Below are 16977 nucleotides of genomic sequence, written 5' to 3'. Positions count from 1 at the left end.
CGTCAACCTAGCTTACACTCTTTGCTCTGCCCTGGCATTTACCTGAGTCTATGCCCCACCCAACTTATGGGCCCATGCCCAGCCCTATACCTCTGGCTAAGTGGCCCCAAGCCTGGCACTAGCGAAGCCAGCTTTGGATCAGAGTTTGGCTCTACCTGGAAACCTCTGAGCCCAGCAGAAGTGGCAGCCATCTGCAGATTGTTTTGTAGCCCAAGCTGGGTGGCCCTGGGCAGAACACATGTGGTGGCTGACCCTGACCTGTGCCACCCAAGAAACCCCACAGCCTGCGCACCTGGTGGACAGCTGCAGACCACACTGGAGCACCACCACCCTGACCTTGCACAGCTGATCCTTCACAGAGGGTAGAGGTTGGTCCTCACAACCAGTCCTGGCAGCTGACTGGCCTGGGTAAATCCCTCCCATTGATCTGCCAACAGCATCCAAGGCTCAACTACAAGAGGAAGGTGCGCTCAACCCATAAGGAGGGCGCACCTCAAGTACCCAGCTTGGGTGATAGGGGAGACTGGAGCCTACAGGACACCCACTACATGAGGCCACACCACCCAAGACAGAGAGTCATAGCAGCTCTACCTAATACATAGAAACAAACACAGGGAGGCAGCCAAAATGAGGAGACAAAGAAACATGGCCCAAATGAAAGAACAGATCAAAACTCCAGAAAAAGAACTAAACAAAATGCAGACGAGCAATCTGTCAGATGCAGAATTCAAAAGAGTGGTTATAAGGATGCTCAAAGAACTCAGTGAGTACTTCAACAGCATAAAAAGAGCCAGGAAGAATTGAAGGATATACTAAAGGAAATGAACAATTTACAGGGAATCAACAGTAGAGCGGATAAAGCCGAGAATCAAATCAATGATACGGAATATAAGGAAACAAAAAACAACCAAGCAGAACAAGAAGAAGAAAAAAGAATCTAAAAAGATGAGGATAGCATGAGAAGTCCCTGGGACAACTTCAGGCAAACCAACATTTCCATCTTAGGGGTGCCCGAAGGAGAAGAAAATGAGCAAGAATTTGGAAATCTATTTGAATAAATAATGAAAGAAAACTTCCCTGATTTGGTGAAGGAAGTAGACATGAACGTCCAGTAAGCACAGAGAGTCCCAAACAAGATCGTTGTAAACAGGTCCACACCAAGGCACATCATAATTAAAATGCCAGAGGTTAAAGATAAAGAGAGAATCTTAAAAACAGCAAGGGGAAAGCAGTCAGTTATTTGCAAGGGAGTCCCCATGAGGCTGTCAGCCCATTTCTCAAAAGAAACTTTGCAGGCTAGAAGGGATTGGCAAGAAATATTCAAAGGCATGAAAAGTGGAGACCTCCAGCCAAGATTGTTCTACCCAGCAAAGCTATCATTTAGAATTAAAGGGCAGATAAAGAGCTTCCAGACAAGAAAAAACTAAAGTAGTTCATCATCACCAAATGATTATATATGAAATATTAAAGGGACTATTTAAAAAAAAAGATCAAAACTATGAATAATAAAATGGCAATAAACACATACCTATCAACAGTTGACTCAAAAAAACAAGCTAAGCAAACAAGAAGAGTAGAGACAGAATCATGAATATGGAGAGCATTTTAATGGTTGCCAGATGGGAGGGGGTCTTGGGGGAGTGGGTGAAGAGGTGAGGGGATTAAGAAGTACAAATTGGTAGTCGCTGAATAGCCAGTGGGGTGTAAAGTACAGTGTAGAACATTGAGTAGCCAAAGAACTTATACTCATGACCTGTGGACATGAAAAAGGTGGGAGGGATTGCCTGAGGGGAGAAGGGGGTGCTGGGTAGGGGGGCAAAGAGGGAAAAATTGGGACAGCTATAACAACAGCACAATCAATAAAATATTGTTTAAAGAAGATTTTATGTACATATCGATGGAGTGTCTTCTGTTGACCAAGCATCGGTTTAAGTGCCGAGTCAAGGGCAGCTTCTTTCCTTTCCTTTTCCTTTTCCTTTTCCTTTCCTTCTTTCATGTCTTTCTTTCTCTCTTTCTTTCTTGCTGTTGGCGACACTACTACAGATGTCCCCCATTTTCCCGGCCTTTGCCCACCTAAATTCAGCCCCTGCCCCCACCTTCCCTGGCCTTCACCACACTGTTGTCTGTGTTCATGGGCTATGCATATATGTTCTTTGGCTAATCTCTTCAACTTCTTTTATCCAGTCCTCTCCATCTGCCTCCCCTCTCAGATCTTTCAGTCTGCCCTTTGTGACAGCATGGATGGAAATGGAGAGCATTGTGCTAAGTGAAATAAGCCATTCAGAGAAAGACAAATAACATGTGATCTCACTTATATGTGGAATCCAATGGACAAAATAATCTGACAAACAAAATAGAACCAGAGGCACAGATACATGGAACTTAGAACAGGGACAGCTTTAAATATTTGATTTCTCTTCAGGGTAATAGCTTTTGTGTATGTGTGTGTGTGTGTGTGTGTGTGTGTGTGTGTCTAAGGAAGAGAAGTTACATGCTCACAAATAAATGAAATTTGCATTAACTTTACCCAACAAAAATAACCTCTGAAGTCAAAGTTTTAAATTTCCTGTTTTGGAATTATTTTCCCTTTATAAAAGAGAATTCCATTAATGCTCTGAATTATGGAGTTAGTGGTATGATCTGTAACGGTCCTTTAAAAATTTTTAAAGATTGTTTTTAGTTTTTTTTCCCTCACACTATGCCCATCAAAACATTGGTCTCTTCCATCAAAAATTCAGTCAGCCATTCAAATGGGGTTAATTCCATGGCCAAATAGATAGTTTATATGTTTTGTTATTTATATTTCACATTTGTAGGAGGTAAAAAGTTTAGGTTTTGCAATTCAAGTAAGAGACTTTTTATTTTTCTTTACACAGAAGGCTAGACCATCTATAATACAGGTAAATTATTCTTTTTTAATATACTTATATATTTTTCCAGCACTATCCTCTGTGGATACTACAATGTTGCCAATAATGTTTTCTTTAGGACGCTGTAACACTCTGTTCCTACCCTTTTATCTTTGATGCCCAAGCCAAGACCAAAATGCTACAGACGGATGCTGAACTGCAGATGCAGGTATCACACGTTAAAAATTATTTCCTTGTCTTACGTGTTCCTTTCAATCTACATATTCAGTTGTAATTTTTACTAATAGGAGAAAAGATATTTGGATGAGTTCCATTCTAACCTATAGAACTATGACAATCTTTTTTAGCAATTTTTGTTGAATACCACACATATAAGTGAATACACATTTACATAGGTCAGGAGTTGGCAAGCATTTTCATAAAGGTACACGTATTAAATATTTTAGTCTTTGTGGACCACACAGTCTATTTCAACTTTTCAGCTTTGTCGTAGCACAAAGACAGTGACAGGTAATATGTTAATGAGCATGGCAGTATTCTACTAGAACTTTATGTGCACTGAAATTGGAATTTTATGTAATTTTTACATGTGGTGAAGTATTGTTCTTTGGATTTTTTTCAACATTTTAAAACTATAGAAACCATTATGAGCTCAAGCTGTATAAAAACAGGCAGCAGGCTGGATTTGGTCCAGTTGTCTTCTGACTCCTGATAGAGATAGAGAGATAATTAAATGGAACTTGGTAATTCTTCATTGAATTAAAACTTTATAGAGGTTTATTTTAAGTACACATTTTTATTATATAATAAAACTGGTTTTGAAAAGCCTAAGATATTTACAAATTAGCAATTCAAATCTACCAATCCCTCCTATTGGTGGATATATAACTTTACTCATGTCTCTCTTTATCTCTCTATTTCTCTGTAGCTCTCTCTGTATATATACATATATACACACACGTATATTATATATATACACATATATACTATTTTCACAGTGATATATTCTTGATATTGACAGTTTAAAGGTTTTACAGAGACAATGGACATTTTTCAAAGAGTAACAACTGTTTAACAAGTGGTTATTAGGTTTCTTTTCTGCCATTTTGAAAGTCATGGTTTTTACCCATTCTCCATGGTATTTCTTCTATTATAATATTGTTTCAGTCTTAATGGAGCCTAAGTCATTTTCCAGGGACTGGTTATGGGTCATATGGTTCACAGACTATTTCAGTTAATCTCTTTGGGTTCATAGCAGAAAGATTTGTGTGCTTTATAAACGTAGTAACTTAGAAAATCTAACTGGAAAAGTAAGATGAAAATAAAAAAAGAACAATGGAGAGAGATGCAGTCGGTGTGCTCCCCACATACCCCAGAAAGGCACAGCTGGCTGTCCCCACTCTCTGGTGAGCTCTGAGTGATTGTATTTTGATGTGCCATTCCAGGTGGCGGTCAACGGAGCCAACCTGCAGAATGTCTTCATGCTTCTCACCTTGGAGCCTCTGCTGGCCAGAAGCCCCTTCCTGGTCCTTCATGTTCGCAGGAACAACCTCGTTGGAGATGCCCTAAGAGAGCTGAGCATTCATTCTGATATTGATCTAAAAAAGCCTCTCAAAGTGAGCCTTCAGAATATTCCTCTAAGTACCTTCCTAGTTTTTCTTTAAACAGTGTTGATGAAGCAACAAAGATCTTATTATTAAAGCTGGGGAGTGTAGCCATTTCATTACCTCTTTCATCCATTTTACAAGAATTTAATCACCTCCTTCTGTAAAATCACCAAACAGCACATCTCAATGTACATCAGATAAAAATGCCAGTGTATTACTTGAGGGGTTATAGGGCTTTCTTTGTCTGCTGTCTTTGGTGTATCTGCTCTAGCTCCACCAAAAACAAGTAAACAACAGCAAAACTAAAGCTTCAACTAGGTGCAAAACTATCAAGCCAGCATCTAGGAAGTCTTTTGGATGTCAAAGATTTAAGAGAAATAAGGTAAAAACGAGAATATGGAAAGGTAGTGAAATCATCTGGGAAGCTGTTAGACTGTTATGACAGGTACTCTTAGTACGCTGATATTATTGAATTAAGAAATTGTCTTTCCTCCTAGACTATGCATGTTTGTATTACTACTTACTGTGTTTCCAGGGTTTATTTAGCACAATGCTTGGTACACAATAGGCATTAGTAAATATTTAGTGAATTATTTGAAATTTGAAGTTATTTGTCTTTCCCTTCAGAAGATGTCCATCTCTCTATTTCCAATCCTCTTGTGAACTACGGTCTCTGAAATGTAATAAGCAAGAAACTCATGGTCTCCACGAAATCATCACCCTTTCCAGAATGTCAAATGAGTAGTGTCTGTCCCATCAATCTGCCAGGGATTTCTCCCTAGAACTTCTGGGTTGTATTTTTGATCTAACAGGAGCCCCTTTTTGCCTCCTGTTTTCAATCAGTAATTCAGATGAGGCAGATCTTGCTTTATAGCATGTCTAAGCTGCCTTCTGCTGCATCTGTAGGATCAAAGTTGTAATGTCTGTTCCCACCTTTTCACTCACCCTGCTGTAGGCAGCCTTGAAGACAGCCACAGGATAAGCTTCTCAAATGCTGTTTTTGGCTCTGTACCTGAGGCCTTACCTATACATTGGGGATGTTAATAGTAATACCCTTACATAAGGCTGTTCTGAGGATTAGGTTAATAGAGTTTAAGTGCTGGCATGTAGTAAATCTCAATAACTCTCATTTGTTGGTTTACTGTAGTTGTTACTGTGATGATCATTATGGGTTCAGCATGGCCCATATGGATCTGTTTATGGTTTTTTTTTAAAAGTCCCTCACAGAGCCCAGGTCTGTACTTACGTAGAATGCCCTCCTCCCTTCCATATGCATCAGTTTCTTCAAGAACTGCCCCCCCCACCTTTTTTATCTTTTCTCAGGTTGATCGTTACTTATCTCTATGTTCCAGAACATTTACCTCTCAAACTATTTGACTCTTTGAAAATAAAATGTATCCTCTAATGGATTCTTTTATGTTTGCCACACTGCCCTAAATAGACAGTAAACTTTCTGTGGACATATGGTAAACTTCTAGCTTTCTTTGTGTCCCTTTAAGTACCTAGTAAAAATTCTGTGTCTATAGTGCCTTATTAATAAGTGGATACACCTTGCAATTTTCATTGCATCGGGTGTATTGTGTTATATCTGACTTCCTTTGTCCTGACTTTGGAAAGAATTTGTATATATATATAATCTCCAAAGATTCTTTGAAGTATAGTTCTACTTTCATTGTTTTAAGGTAATCTTTGATGGTGAAGAAGCAGTGGATGCTGGTGGTGTCACAAAGGAGTTCTTTCTTTTACTGTTAAAAGAACTTCTGAATCCCATCTATGGAATGTTTACGTACTATGAGGATTCGAATCTCTTGTGGTTTTCAGACACGGTAAGTTAGTGATGTCATAGTTAAATGGATAGAATTAAACCCTTCTCTTAAAGTTCTAAGACTAATTCCTAGACTTCTCACTTTGAAAAAGAAAGCATAACAAAGACAAGAATTTTAAATGTAAACAATGTATCCAGTCTTCATTGTTTTCACCTGTTGCCAAGACCTCATAGTGTCTTTTGTCACCCATCAGCCCTATTTCAGTTTCTAGTAGGTAAGATCCAAGTTTTGTTATCCTCCAAGGGTGGAAAAAGCACAGAATGATACATGAAGTGCTTTTACGACATGTGGAAAGTAGTAGTCAAATATATCTTATTTTAATAACAATGGTAGTATGTATATGAATACTTATACAAGTAAACATATACATACTTAATTTTTGAAAATTGAGTAAGAGAGCTAAGTTTTAAGAAGCATTCTGATTTCAAGCAGATTATAATTTAGTTCTTTTTCTACCTGACTTTTCTCTCTAGATCTGCAGTGTCCTAAAATGTAGCCATTGGCCAGTCATACGGTCATTGACATTTAAATTATTTAACTTAGATTAAGTGGAACCGAAGACTCATTTTCTCAGCTGTGCTAGCCACATTTCAAGTGGCTGCCGTATAGGACAGGACAGAGTCAAATGTTTCCATCGTTGCAGAAAGTACTGTTGACAACATTGCACTGAATGAGTACAGTCCTGTGTTGCATAATGACATTTTTGTCAGTGATGGATCACGGATGTGACAGAGGCCACATACAATTATAATGGAACTGAAAAATTCATATTGCCTCGTGACAGCATAACCGTTGTAACGCTGTAGCACAACACATTACTTGTGTGTTTTTGATGATGCTGGTGTGAACACATGCCGTGTTTCGGGTCATATAAAAGTACAGCACATCAAACCATGTACAGCACATAATACTTGATAATAAAAGATCATGTTACTGGTTTATGTAGTTCCTATATTGTACGTTTTATCATTATCTTAGAGTGTACTCTTTCTACTTGAAAAAAATAATTTGCTGTAAAGCAGTATGCTGTGTTACTTGGGTAGCAGCCTCATACATCTCATTTACTGCGTCTCTTGATTGCATCGCTTTCTCTTGTGCTTGATTTAACCTCATGTTGTTTTGCATAGTGACATGCTATACAGGTGTGTAGCCTAGGAGCAATAAGCTGTACCATATAGTCTAGATATACAGAAGGCCATACCACTTAGGTTTGTGTAAGTGCGCCCCACGATGTTTGCACAAGGACAAAATCACCTGGCATGTTTCTCAGAACAAATCCCCCTCCTTAAGTGGCAAATGACTACGTAAGCTCTTCTCTCTGTCACTAGATGAGCTGTAAATGCTTAACTTTGTCTACATTGTATCTCTTTGGGGATAATCAAATTTTTGTCAGGGGAGTTTCTCTGCTCCAGAAAGTAACTAAATATTGATTAGGTCTTTATTCTTTTATGCTGAAAATATTTTATGGTAAATGGCAGATTATTTTGAGGGCTGGAAACACTGCATTTGTTTTTAACGTATTTGCATATGTACTGAAAAGTGTTTTGTAGAGCACAACTGGTTTCACCTGATTGGCATAACCTGTGGACTAGCTATCTACAATTCCACTGTGGTTGATCTCCATTTCCCGTTGGCGCTTTATAAGAAATTACTGAATGTAAAGCCTGGCTTGGAAGATTTAAAGGAGCTGTCGCCCACTGAAGGAAGGTACAGAGCTAAGAGATAGATTGGTGTGGGGAACTTCTCTGGCTGCCTCTGGCAGTGTGGATTAAAGGGTGCAAATACCACAGGTACAAGTGTGAGTTTATCGAAAACCATGTGGTTCAACTCTGTTGTGTGTGCTTTGTCTTAGGGTGTAGGTATACAGCTCCTTGCTTAGAGTCTAGATGTCACTGTACAGGCAAAAGGAAAGGAAGGGGAGGCGGGGGGAGAGGAGGAAAAAAAGGGAAGTCTTAGCTGCCCAGCAACACAAACTCACCCCTTTTCTTCCTTACTCTGAACAGAAACTAAGGACTTTGAAATTTTTCATGGTCCAGAAATACAGGGGGAGAAAAATATTGAAATGGGAGCCTGTATTAAAAAGAAAAAAACCTGCATTTCCTCCCCTCCCTGTGTTTCTCTTTCTTGTGTGTCTCCTTTGTTCTCACATTACTGTCACATTCACAACATTTCTGGTCACCATGTGTGTGGGTTTTTCTCCTCCACAGCACCAGCTGAGTGTTACACAATTTAACTAAATTCTGACACTGTCTACCTGGAGATAGTGTCAGACCCCACAGGTTAAGGACTCAGTCCCCAAGACTGCCCCCCCTTTTCAGATGCCAGTTGTAGGCAGGAGGGCCCCAAGTTATCCACAACTCCTATCTGAGTTTGCTGCAAATCAGAGGTTTCCATGACGCCCTCCTTAGGTTTGCTTAATTTGCTAGAGCAGCTCACAGAACTCAAGGAAACACATTTACCAGTTCATTAAAGGATGTGGTAAAGTACACCATACCTTTTTGTGAACATCCAGAGGAAGAGATACAGAGGAAGAGGTCTAGGAGTGTGCTGAGTGCAGGCGCCTCTGTCGCTGTGGAGTTGGGGCATCTCTCAGTCCTGATGTGTGGGTGTGTTCACTAACCCAGAAGCTGTCTGAACCCCTTACTTTTGTGATTTTATAGAGGCTTCCCTCACCCAGGAGCCCACCCAATCACTTCATTAGAACAAGAGACGCTCCTAGTGCTTTTATCACTTAGGAATTTATAAGGTTTTTAGGAACCCTGTGCTATGAACCAGGCGCAGAGACCAATATATATTGAATATATTTTTTCTATGATCTCCCAGAGCCTTTAAAAAGAAAGTTTGAGATAGTAATTCACATACATCTAATTCACCCACTTAAAAGTATACAATCCAGTGATGTTTAGTATATTCAGAGTTGTATAGCCATCCCCTAAATATTTTAGAATATTTTCATCACCTGAAAAAGAAACGTGTACTCCTTAGTTGTTGTCTCCAATACCCTCATCCTGCAAACTCTAGGCACCTGCTAATCTACTTTGTTTCTATACGTTTGCCTATTCTGGATATTTTATATATAAATAGAATCATTCAATATATGGTCCTTTGTGTCTGGCTTCTTTCACACAACATGTTTTCAAAATTCATATTATAATTCATATCAGTGGTCCATTTCTTTTCATTGCCAAATAATATTCCATTAATATGGAGATACTAATTTTGTTTATCTGTTCATCATCAGTTGATGGACATTTGGCTTGTTTCTACTTTTTGGATATTGTGGATTATGCTGCTATAGATATTGGGCTTTTTTTAAAATCCTCACCCAAGGGTATGTTTTCCATTGATTTGAGAAAGAGAGAGAGAGAGAGAGAGAGATCAACGTGAGAGAGAAACATTGATTGCTTCCTGTATGTGTCCCTATGGGGGCTTGAACCTCCAACTTAGGTATGTGCCCTGACCAGAAATCAAAACCACAACCTTTTGGTGCATGGGATGATGCTCCAACCAACTGAGCCAGCCAGCCAGGGCAGCTATGGACATTCTTGTGCAAGTTTTTGTGCAGACAAAAGTTTTCATTTCTTGGGTATACTCACATGCCTAGGCGTTGAATTGCTGAGTTGTATGGGAGCTCTGTGTCTAGCTTTTTGAGGAACTGCCAAACAGTTTTCCAAAGTTGTGGGGCCATACTTTTATGTTATTCTCTTTCTGGTGCTTAAAACTTCTTTATTCTGAGTTTTTCTGCATTGATTTTAGGTAGCATAAGATTAAGTATATAAAAAGACACCATGTCCTGGAAGCAGCGCAAGTATCCATCAGTAGATGAGTGAATAGAACAACCATGGGACATTTACACAATGGAATACTACTTGACTGTAAAAAAGAAGAAAATCTTATGCTTTACAGCAGCATGGATGGACCTGGAGAACATTATGCTAAGTGAAATAAGCCAGTCAGAGAAAGGCAAATACCATATGATTTCACTCATAGGTGGAATGTAATGAACCAACAAGCAAAATAGTAACAGACTCTTAGAGAGCAGGATGACACCTAAGGGCGGAGGGGAATTTAGGGGGTGAAGGGACTGAGCAAAAAGGGAAAAGGACTCATGGACACGGACAACAGTGTGGTGATTGCGGGGAGGTGGTATAAGGAGACTAAATGGTAATGGAAAAAATACAATAAAATAAAAAGAAAACATATCTTTAAAAGCGTAATATTTATGTTACTATATAATGGGTTTAGTAAGGCTAATTTAAATAAATTAATACATGAATATTTTTTTAAAGCACCATATGTTTAGCTTTCTGTAAACAGTGTGATCCTTTTGACATTATCAGGAAGGAACATCCTTCTTTATAGAGGAAGGTACCGCTTTTAAGATGGAGATAGAGAATGGTAGTCTCTAAGGTACCCTCTGGAAATGAGACTGTCACACCACCAGGGTAGGACACCAATACTGAGAAACTGTAAGGATGGCAGGGATGGGGCCCCAGAGAGCAAAAGAGAAAATTTAGAAGGAATATAAAAAAATGACAGGAGACCCAGACTAAGAGAAGTCTCGAGAGTGACAGAACTTGTGTCATTGAATTTACTAGCCTTGCTGAGAATGCTCTATATTGAGTAATGACTTTGGCTGGTTAACTGGTGCCAAATTTAAATTCCACACTAAGAATTTTCTTCCTGGGCAACTCTTTGTGGAACTGCCAGACTTGCAGCTCATCTAGTCTTGTTTAGACTTGCAGCAAATCTAAACAAGAAAGTGTGAATGAGGTCTAGCTGCAAGAATGTATTCTCTCAAAAACTAGGATGTGACCATTGTTAGAATAAGCATGTTTTTAAAGAGTTCATGTTTGAGTGTGCTTTAGTCTGACAGATAATAGAGTGTCTTTACTGTACAGAGCCCTTTGCATTAGGAAGTAAGCCATTAAGGTTCCTAATGGATGAGATGACTTTGTGGCTTTTTCTTTTTTTTAAATGATAGAGGGATTATTCTATTAATGCATATGGGTGAAGCCAGTCTGTAGAACCACTATGGTACCATCTGCCCCAGTATCTCCCTCCAAGCAATACCAGGGTTAAAAGACGACAAGTGTGTCAGATAGAAATTCATTTGAGTTTCTTTATAAATCCAGTAATATTTGTCAGCAACAAAACAGAATAATTAATATCTTACAGGTCTACTGCCATATTTCTTGTTGAGATATAAGTAACATGATTTTTCTGTCAGTCTGAATTTATGTTCATTCTAGAATCTTTTATTGTTTTTCCTTGCAAACAGTCTGGACATGTGACTGAGATAAAAACCACTTTTGTCACTTCTGATTTGCTCTTTTCCTTTCTCCATCATTCTATGATTAGGAGTCTTCAAGAACTTTTAGATTATCCTGGGGAAGATATTGAGGAGACATTCTGTCTCAACTTTACGGTAAGAATTTCCAGTTTTACTTATGATTGTGGCTGTCTCTTTCTTCATGCTTACAAGTCATAACTAACATTAATTTTTCACCAAATCAAATAACAAATTCAGAGAATTCTCTGAACCAAATTATTTTAGCCATAGTGTCTTAAGTTCAGTAAATATGTTGAATAAGTGAATGAATAATTAATCTATATTCTTAAGAAAATTACTGAAGCACCAGTCCTTTTTGTTCCTGATATATATATATATATATTTCTTTTCTAGAGTTCATATCATTTCTCTTTGATTGCATTTACTGGCAACTCTAGATCTTAAAACAAAAGAGATCTTTTAAGGTGCCAATGTTTTCTGATTCAGGTTCTCTCTCTCTCCTCCTGTCTCAAGAATTTTCTGTGGTAATAAGTAGCCACTAAGCTACGTTTTTTTCCTAAAGATTCTCTCATTCTTTTGGGTCCTAGAAAGATAAGTGGTAAGGAAAATTGAAACATTTCTTTTTCCCTCTTAAATATAGATTTGTCGAGAAAGCTATGGAGTGATTGAACAGAAGAAGCTAATACCTGAGGGAGACAAGGTGACTGTGAGCAAGGATAACAGGTTAGTCCTGACCTTTGACTTTTGTAGATGTTGCCACTTTATTTTTCTGCACTTTTAAGTTAAACTTTAATCCTTTTTGCAGAAGGAATAAGAGGAGAGAGCAAGAAATTGCAGATTTTAATGAATTTTTAATAGTAGAGGAAGCACTGGACCTGAATTCAGGAGATAACTGTTTTAATTCTGGGTCTCCATCTCACTGGCTTTATCCCTAAACAAATCATGTAAACTGTTTTTTTGTTTTGTTTTATTTATTTATTTATTTTTAAATATTTTTATTCTTTATTTTTTTAATTTTTAAATCATGTTTATTCTATTACAGTTGTCTCAATTTTTCCCCCTTTACCCTCCTCCACCCATCCCACCCCCACCCCCGGCTCCCACAGTCAATTCCCACTCTGTTGTCCATGTCCATGGGTCATTCATACATGTTCTTTGTCTAGTCCCTTCCCCTTCTTTCCACTATTGTCCTCGTTCTTCATCCCCTCTGGTCACTTTCAGTCTGCTCCATGTTTCCATGCCTGTGGTTTATTTTGTTCATTAGTTTATTTTGTTAAATACATTCCACTTATAGGTGAGATCATATTGTATTTGTCTTTCACCAAGTGGCTTATTTCACTTAGCATAACATTCTCCAGTTCCATCCATGTTGTCACAAAAGGTAGGAGTTCCATCACTTACTCACTCTTTCTTTCTTTCTCTTCCTTCCTTCCTTCTTTCCTTCCTTCCTTCCTTCCTTTCTTTCTTTTTCTTTCTTTCCTCTGAAATGAAGATTGATTTTATTTTTTTATTAAATGTCAAAGTCAATTATAAAATATTAAAAAATTTAAAACCATTATAAATTCTCTGCAATTAAAACAACATGACACTAGCACAGCAATAATCAAGTAGATCAATGAAACTGTAGGAGAAAATACAAACTAATATTTTTCTTACCCTGAAGTAAAATATTCAAACCCAGAAGCAATAAAGTAAAATACTGACAATATGACTATATTAAACATGTAAGACTATATAGTAATATACATATACAAAAAGTTAAAGGACAAGTAATAAAATGGGAAAGTATTTGCGACACATCTGAAAAAGGGTTAATAGTTTTTTTTTTTAAGGGAAAAAAATTCTGCAAACCTTTAATCGATAAGTGGATAAAGAATATCAAAAAGTCATTTAAAGCTTTTTAAAAATAAAAGAAATAGGCAAGAAATATACTAAAACAGGTTTAGTGTCAACAAATACTAAAGGAATAATTAAAATAACACATCATTGTCACAAACAGATTAATACATATTAAAAATATTGGTAATATCAAGTATTGGCAACTGTGAAAGGAAATGGGTATTCATAGTCTCTTTTTCTTTATCTTAAAGCAGTCCCTTTAGCATATTTTTCAGTGCTGGTTTGGTGGAAGTCTATTCTTTTAGCCTTCTTTTGTCTGGGAAACTCCTTATTTCGCCTTTCATTTTAATTGAGAGCCTTGCTGGGTTGAGCAGTCTTGGTTGCAGGCCTTTGCTTTTCATTACTTGGAATATTTCTTGCCATTCCCTTTTGGCTTGCAGTGTTTCTGTTGAGAAGTCAGATGCTAGTCGTATCGGGGTTCCTTATATGTTACTACCTCTTTCTCTCTTGCTTGCTTTAGGATTCTCAGTTTGTCTTTGTTATTTGCCATTTTAATGAGGACGTGTCTTAGAGTGGGCCTCTTTGGATTCCTCTTGAATGGGGGACCCTCTGTGCTTCCCGGACTTGTGTGACATTTTCTCCCCTCAAATTAGGGAAGTTTTCCATCATTACTTTTTCAAACAGGGTCTTTATCCCTTGCTCCTCTTTTTCTCTTTCTGGTATCCCCATTATATGGATATTACTACGTTTCAGGTTGCCCTGCATTTCCCTACATACCTTGTCATTCTTCTTGAGTCTTTTTTTCATTTTCTTGCTCTTTCTGGGTTTTTTTTCCTACCTTGTCCTCCAGCTTGCTGATTCGATCCTCGAGCCTGCTTTTGATTCCTTCTACTGTGTTCTTCAATTCAGAGATTGTGTTCTTCATTTCCTCTTGTCTCTTATTGATAGTTTCCATGTCCTTTTTCATGCTGATATAGTTTGCAGTAAGTTCCTTGTAGTTTCCCTATAGTTTTTTGTAATTCTCTCTGAGCTCACAGAACTCATTGAGTTTCCTTAGAACCATTGTTTTGAACTCCATATCTGATTGTTTACTTGCCTCTATTTCATTTATTTCTCTTTCTGGGGATTCCTCCTTTCCCTTCGACTAGGGGGGTACTTCTTTCTCTTTCCATTATTTGGGAGTCTTTTCTTTGTTGCTTCTACTTCTTAAGTTGATCTGTCTTGATTTCCTGACTTAGTCTCATGAGCTTCTGTGGTAGGAAACTGCTGTTTTTTTCTTTCTGGATCTGCCTCTGATGATGTCAGATGTTGTCCCTATCTGACTTTGGGCAGTCTGTTTGAGACTTCCAGGAATTTACTCTCTGTGGCTGTCTCCTTCAGCTCTTAATCAAGTCACTCTGCACTCAGCGGGTCTCCTTAGACAGCTAAGGGTGGGGCAGAGTCCCACCCTGGGGTTGGGCTATTGGGTTCTCTGACGCTGCTGCCGCTCAGGGGGAGTGGTCTCTGCCTGAGCAAGATGGCTGCTACTGCATGGGGGATAGGTCAGCACTAAGATCCCATCCACCACTCTCTCATTTTTCTCCCCAAAGCCTCCTTCCCCATTCTCTCCAGCCCTCTCTACCCCTGCCTTTGCCAGAGACCAGGGTAAGTGGCTGCAAATAAAAATTTATGCATTGGTCCTTTAAACAGCTCTTTGCATCTCCAGCTACCCATGTCTGGCAGAGAGCAACCCTGCCACTCTTCATAGCTGGCTGTTTTCTGTGTACTTTTTAGGCTCTGGTGCTGTAGACTGGAGATCCCCACTTTTGGTTTTGACTCCGCTCTTCTCAGGGGGATCCAGCTGGCCCTTTCAATATCCTTCTGGTGCTGCCACCTGTGGGTGCCCCACCCATCTTCTGGAGTCTCTACTGCACTCTTTACCAGTTAGGTCACGCTAACGCTGATTTTTCTGTCTCCGAGATTATAAGGCTCTTCTCTCGCTATTTTTCAATTGTTTGTTCCAGGTGATTTCTCCACAATTTAGTTGTAATTCCAGGTTGGTCCTGGGAGGAGGTCAGTGTGACTTCCACTCACTCCCCCGCCATCTGGATTCCCTCAAACTGTTTGATCTCAGTTCCTCATCTGAAAAATAGGGGTTATAATAACTGCCCCAGCCAGCTCATTGGGTAGTTGTGAGACTAAGGTGAGATAATTTATAGGAAAACATTTTGGAATGAATGAACTCCAAGCATCTGGCACAGGGTTTCCAGTATTTAGCAGAGTGCTTGACACAGAATTTGCAATATAGATTTTAAATTCATATTTTTTCTGCTTCGTAGTAATTAATTCAAGTACATCAGCTTTTTTTTTCAGGATGATTTACCATCTCTATGTTATCTCTTTAGAAGAGAAAAAAATTTAATTTTGTTTACTTTTGTATTAAATTATGACTGAGGTTGCTGGCAATCTGCATATTAATTAATTCAGTTTACAAACCCTGAGTGTCAGCTGTGTGCCAGGCATGTTGCTGAGTATGGGAGATAAGTAACTTTTATCCTTGAGAAGCTCAAGATTCATCAGGAAAGGTCAATGTAGGTGAACAATTGCAGTAGGTTACCATGAATATGATAGAGTAATAGGCCCAGTGCCATGAAAGCAGAGGGACAGGCCACAACACTTACACTGGACATTAAAGATTGTAAGTGGGAGAGATGTTTTTGGCACAGGGAATAATGTGCATCAGGACTCACGTTTGACAAATGGTAGAGAATGATGAGTACTTACTTATGAGATGGGGTCTAGTGTATGGATGAAGGGTGGGCCCTGCAATAGCTTTAGAAAAGAGGTTGTCAAGGCCTTAAATGAGATTTGGACTGGGAGGTGGTTGATCAGTTTCAGAAAAATAACTGGTAGACATATGGAAATAGCCACATATAGGGGGATCCATGAGGAGGCTGTTGAGGTGGCTCAGGTAAGGGGTAATGAGGGCCAGAATGAAGGTAATGGGAGTATGGAGTCGGCTGCATGTTGATTTTGTAATCACCAGGAGCTTGTGTCTGATTACGTATGGATGGCACTAGAGAGGCATATAACGATAACGCTGAGGTTTCTAATTTGCACAACCGACCAACAGGAAACAGAATCTGTAGAATAAGGTGGAACGGAAAAAAAGTTCCATTTTTGATATGTTGATTTTGCCATGTCTGTGATACACAGGTGACTGAGCTGAAAGTTTGCATGTATTATATCTCAAGAGACAGAGGTCTTACATGAATATTTTATTTCATTACTTAGCACCAGCCTCAATCACTAGTGAATTTGAGGTTGCTTACAACAAGAACCACAAAGAAACAAGGGATGGAGTAGGTAAAAAGTAGGTTCAGGGAAAAATGTACATTCGTAGAGGAGCTATGTTAAATTAAAACAGAAGGTAGATTCTTAAGATGAGGATTTAGGGATCATTAGCACATTGGCTAGAGCTAGAGCTGTTGGCTTGAAGAAGAGGTCGAGGGTGGGGAAAGATGAGAGGAGGGCGGTCTCTACTTGGGAGGGTGGTGAGCAAG

At 38.8% G+C, this 16977-nt stretch overlaps 1 protein-coding gene across 2 annotated transcripts in view; it reads left to right on the top strand.

Moving 5' to 3' along the window:
- Positions 1–16977, top strand: part of HERC3 (HECT and RLD domain containing E3 ubiquitin protein ligase 3) — a 107008-nt gene that overhangs the window by 64884 nt on the left and 25147 nt on the right. For both annotated transcript variants that reach the window (XM_054591746.1, XM_054591747.1), the window contains exons 17-23: positions 2877–2900; positions 2989–3078; positions 4316–4486; positions 6160–6303; positions 7844–8010; positions 11665–11731; positions 12237–12319. In XM_054591746.1, coding sequence (XP_054447721.1) covers positions 2877–2900; positions 2989–3078; positions 4316–4486; positions 6160–6303; positions 7844–8010; positions 11665–11731; positions 12237–12319 — 746 coding nt within the window. The remainder of the gene's footprint in view (positions 1–2876; positions 2901–2988; positions 3079–4315; positions 4487–6159; positions 6304–7843; positions 8011–11664; positions 11732–12236; positions 12320–16977) is intronic.

Source organism: Pteronotus mesoamericanus, unplaced genomic scaffold, assembly GCF_021234165.1.
Source record: "Pteronotus mesoamericanus isolate MK-2021 breed Mesoamerican mustached bat unplaced genomic scaffold, CSHL_Meso_final scaffold_232, whole genome shotgun sequence".
Classification (NCBI taxonomy): Eukaryota; Metazoa; Chordata; class Mammalia; order Chiroptera; family Mormoopidae; genus Pteronotus; species Pteronotus mesoamericanus.
The sequence above is the reverse complement of the archived record's forward strand: the minus strand, read 5'-3'. Positions and strand labels throughout refer to the sequence as shown.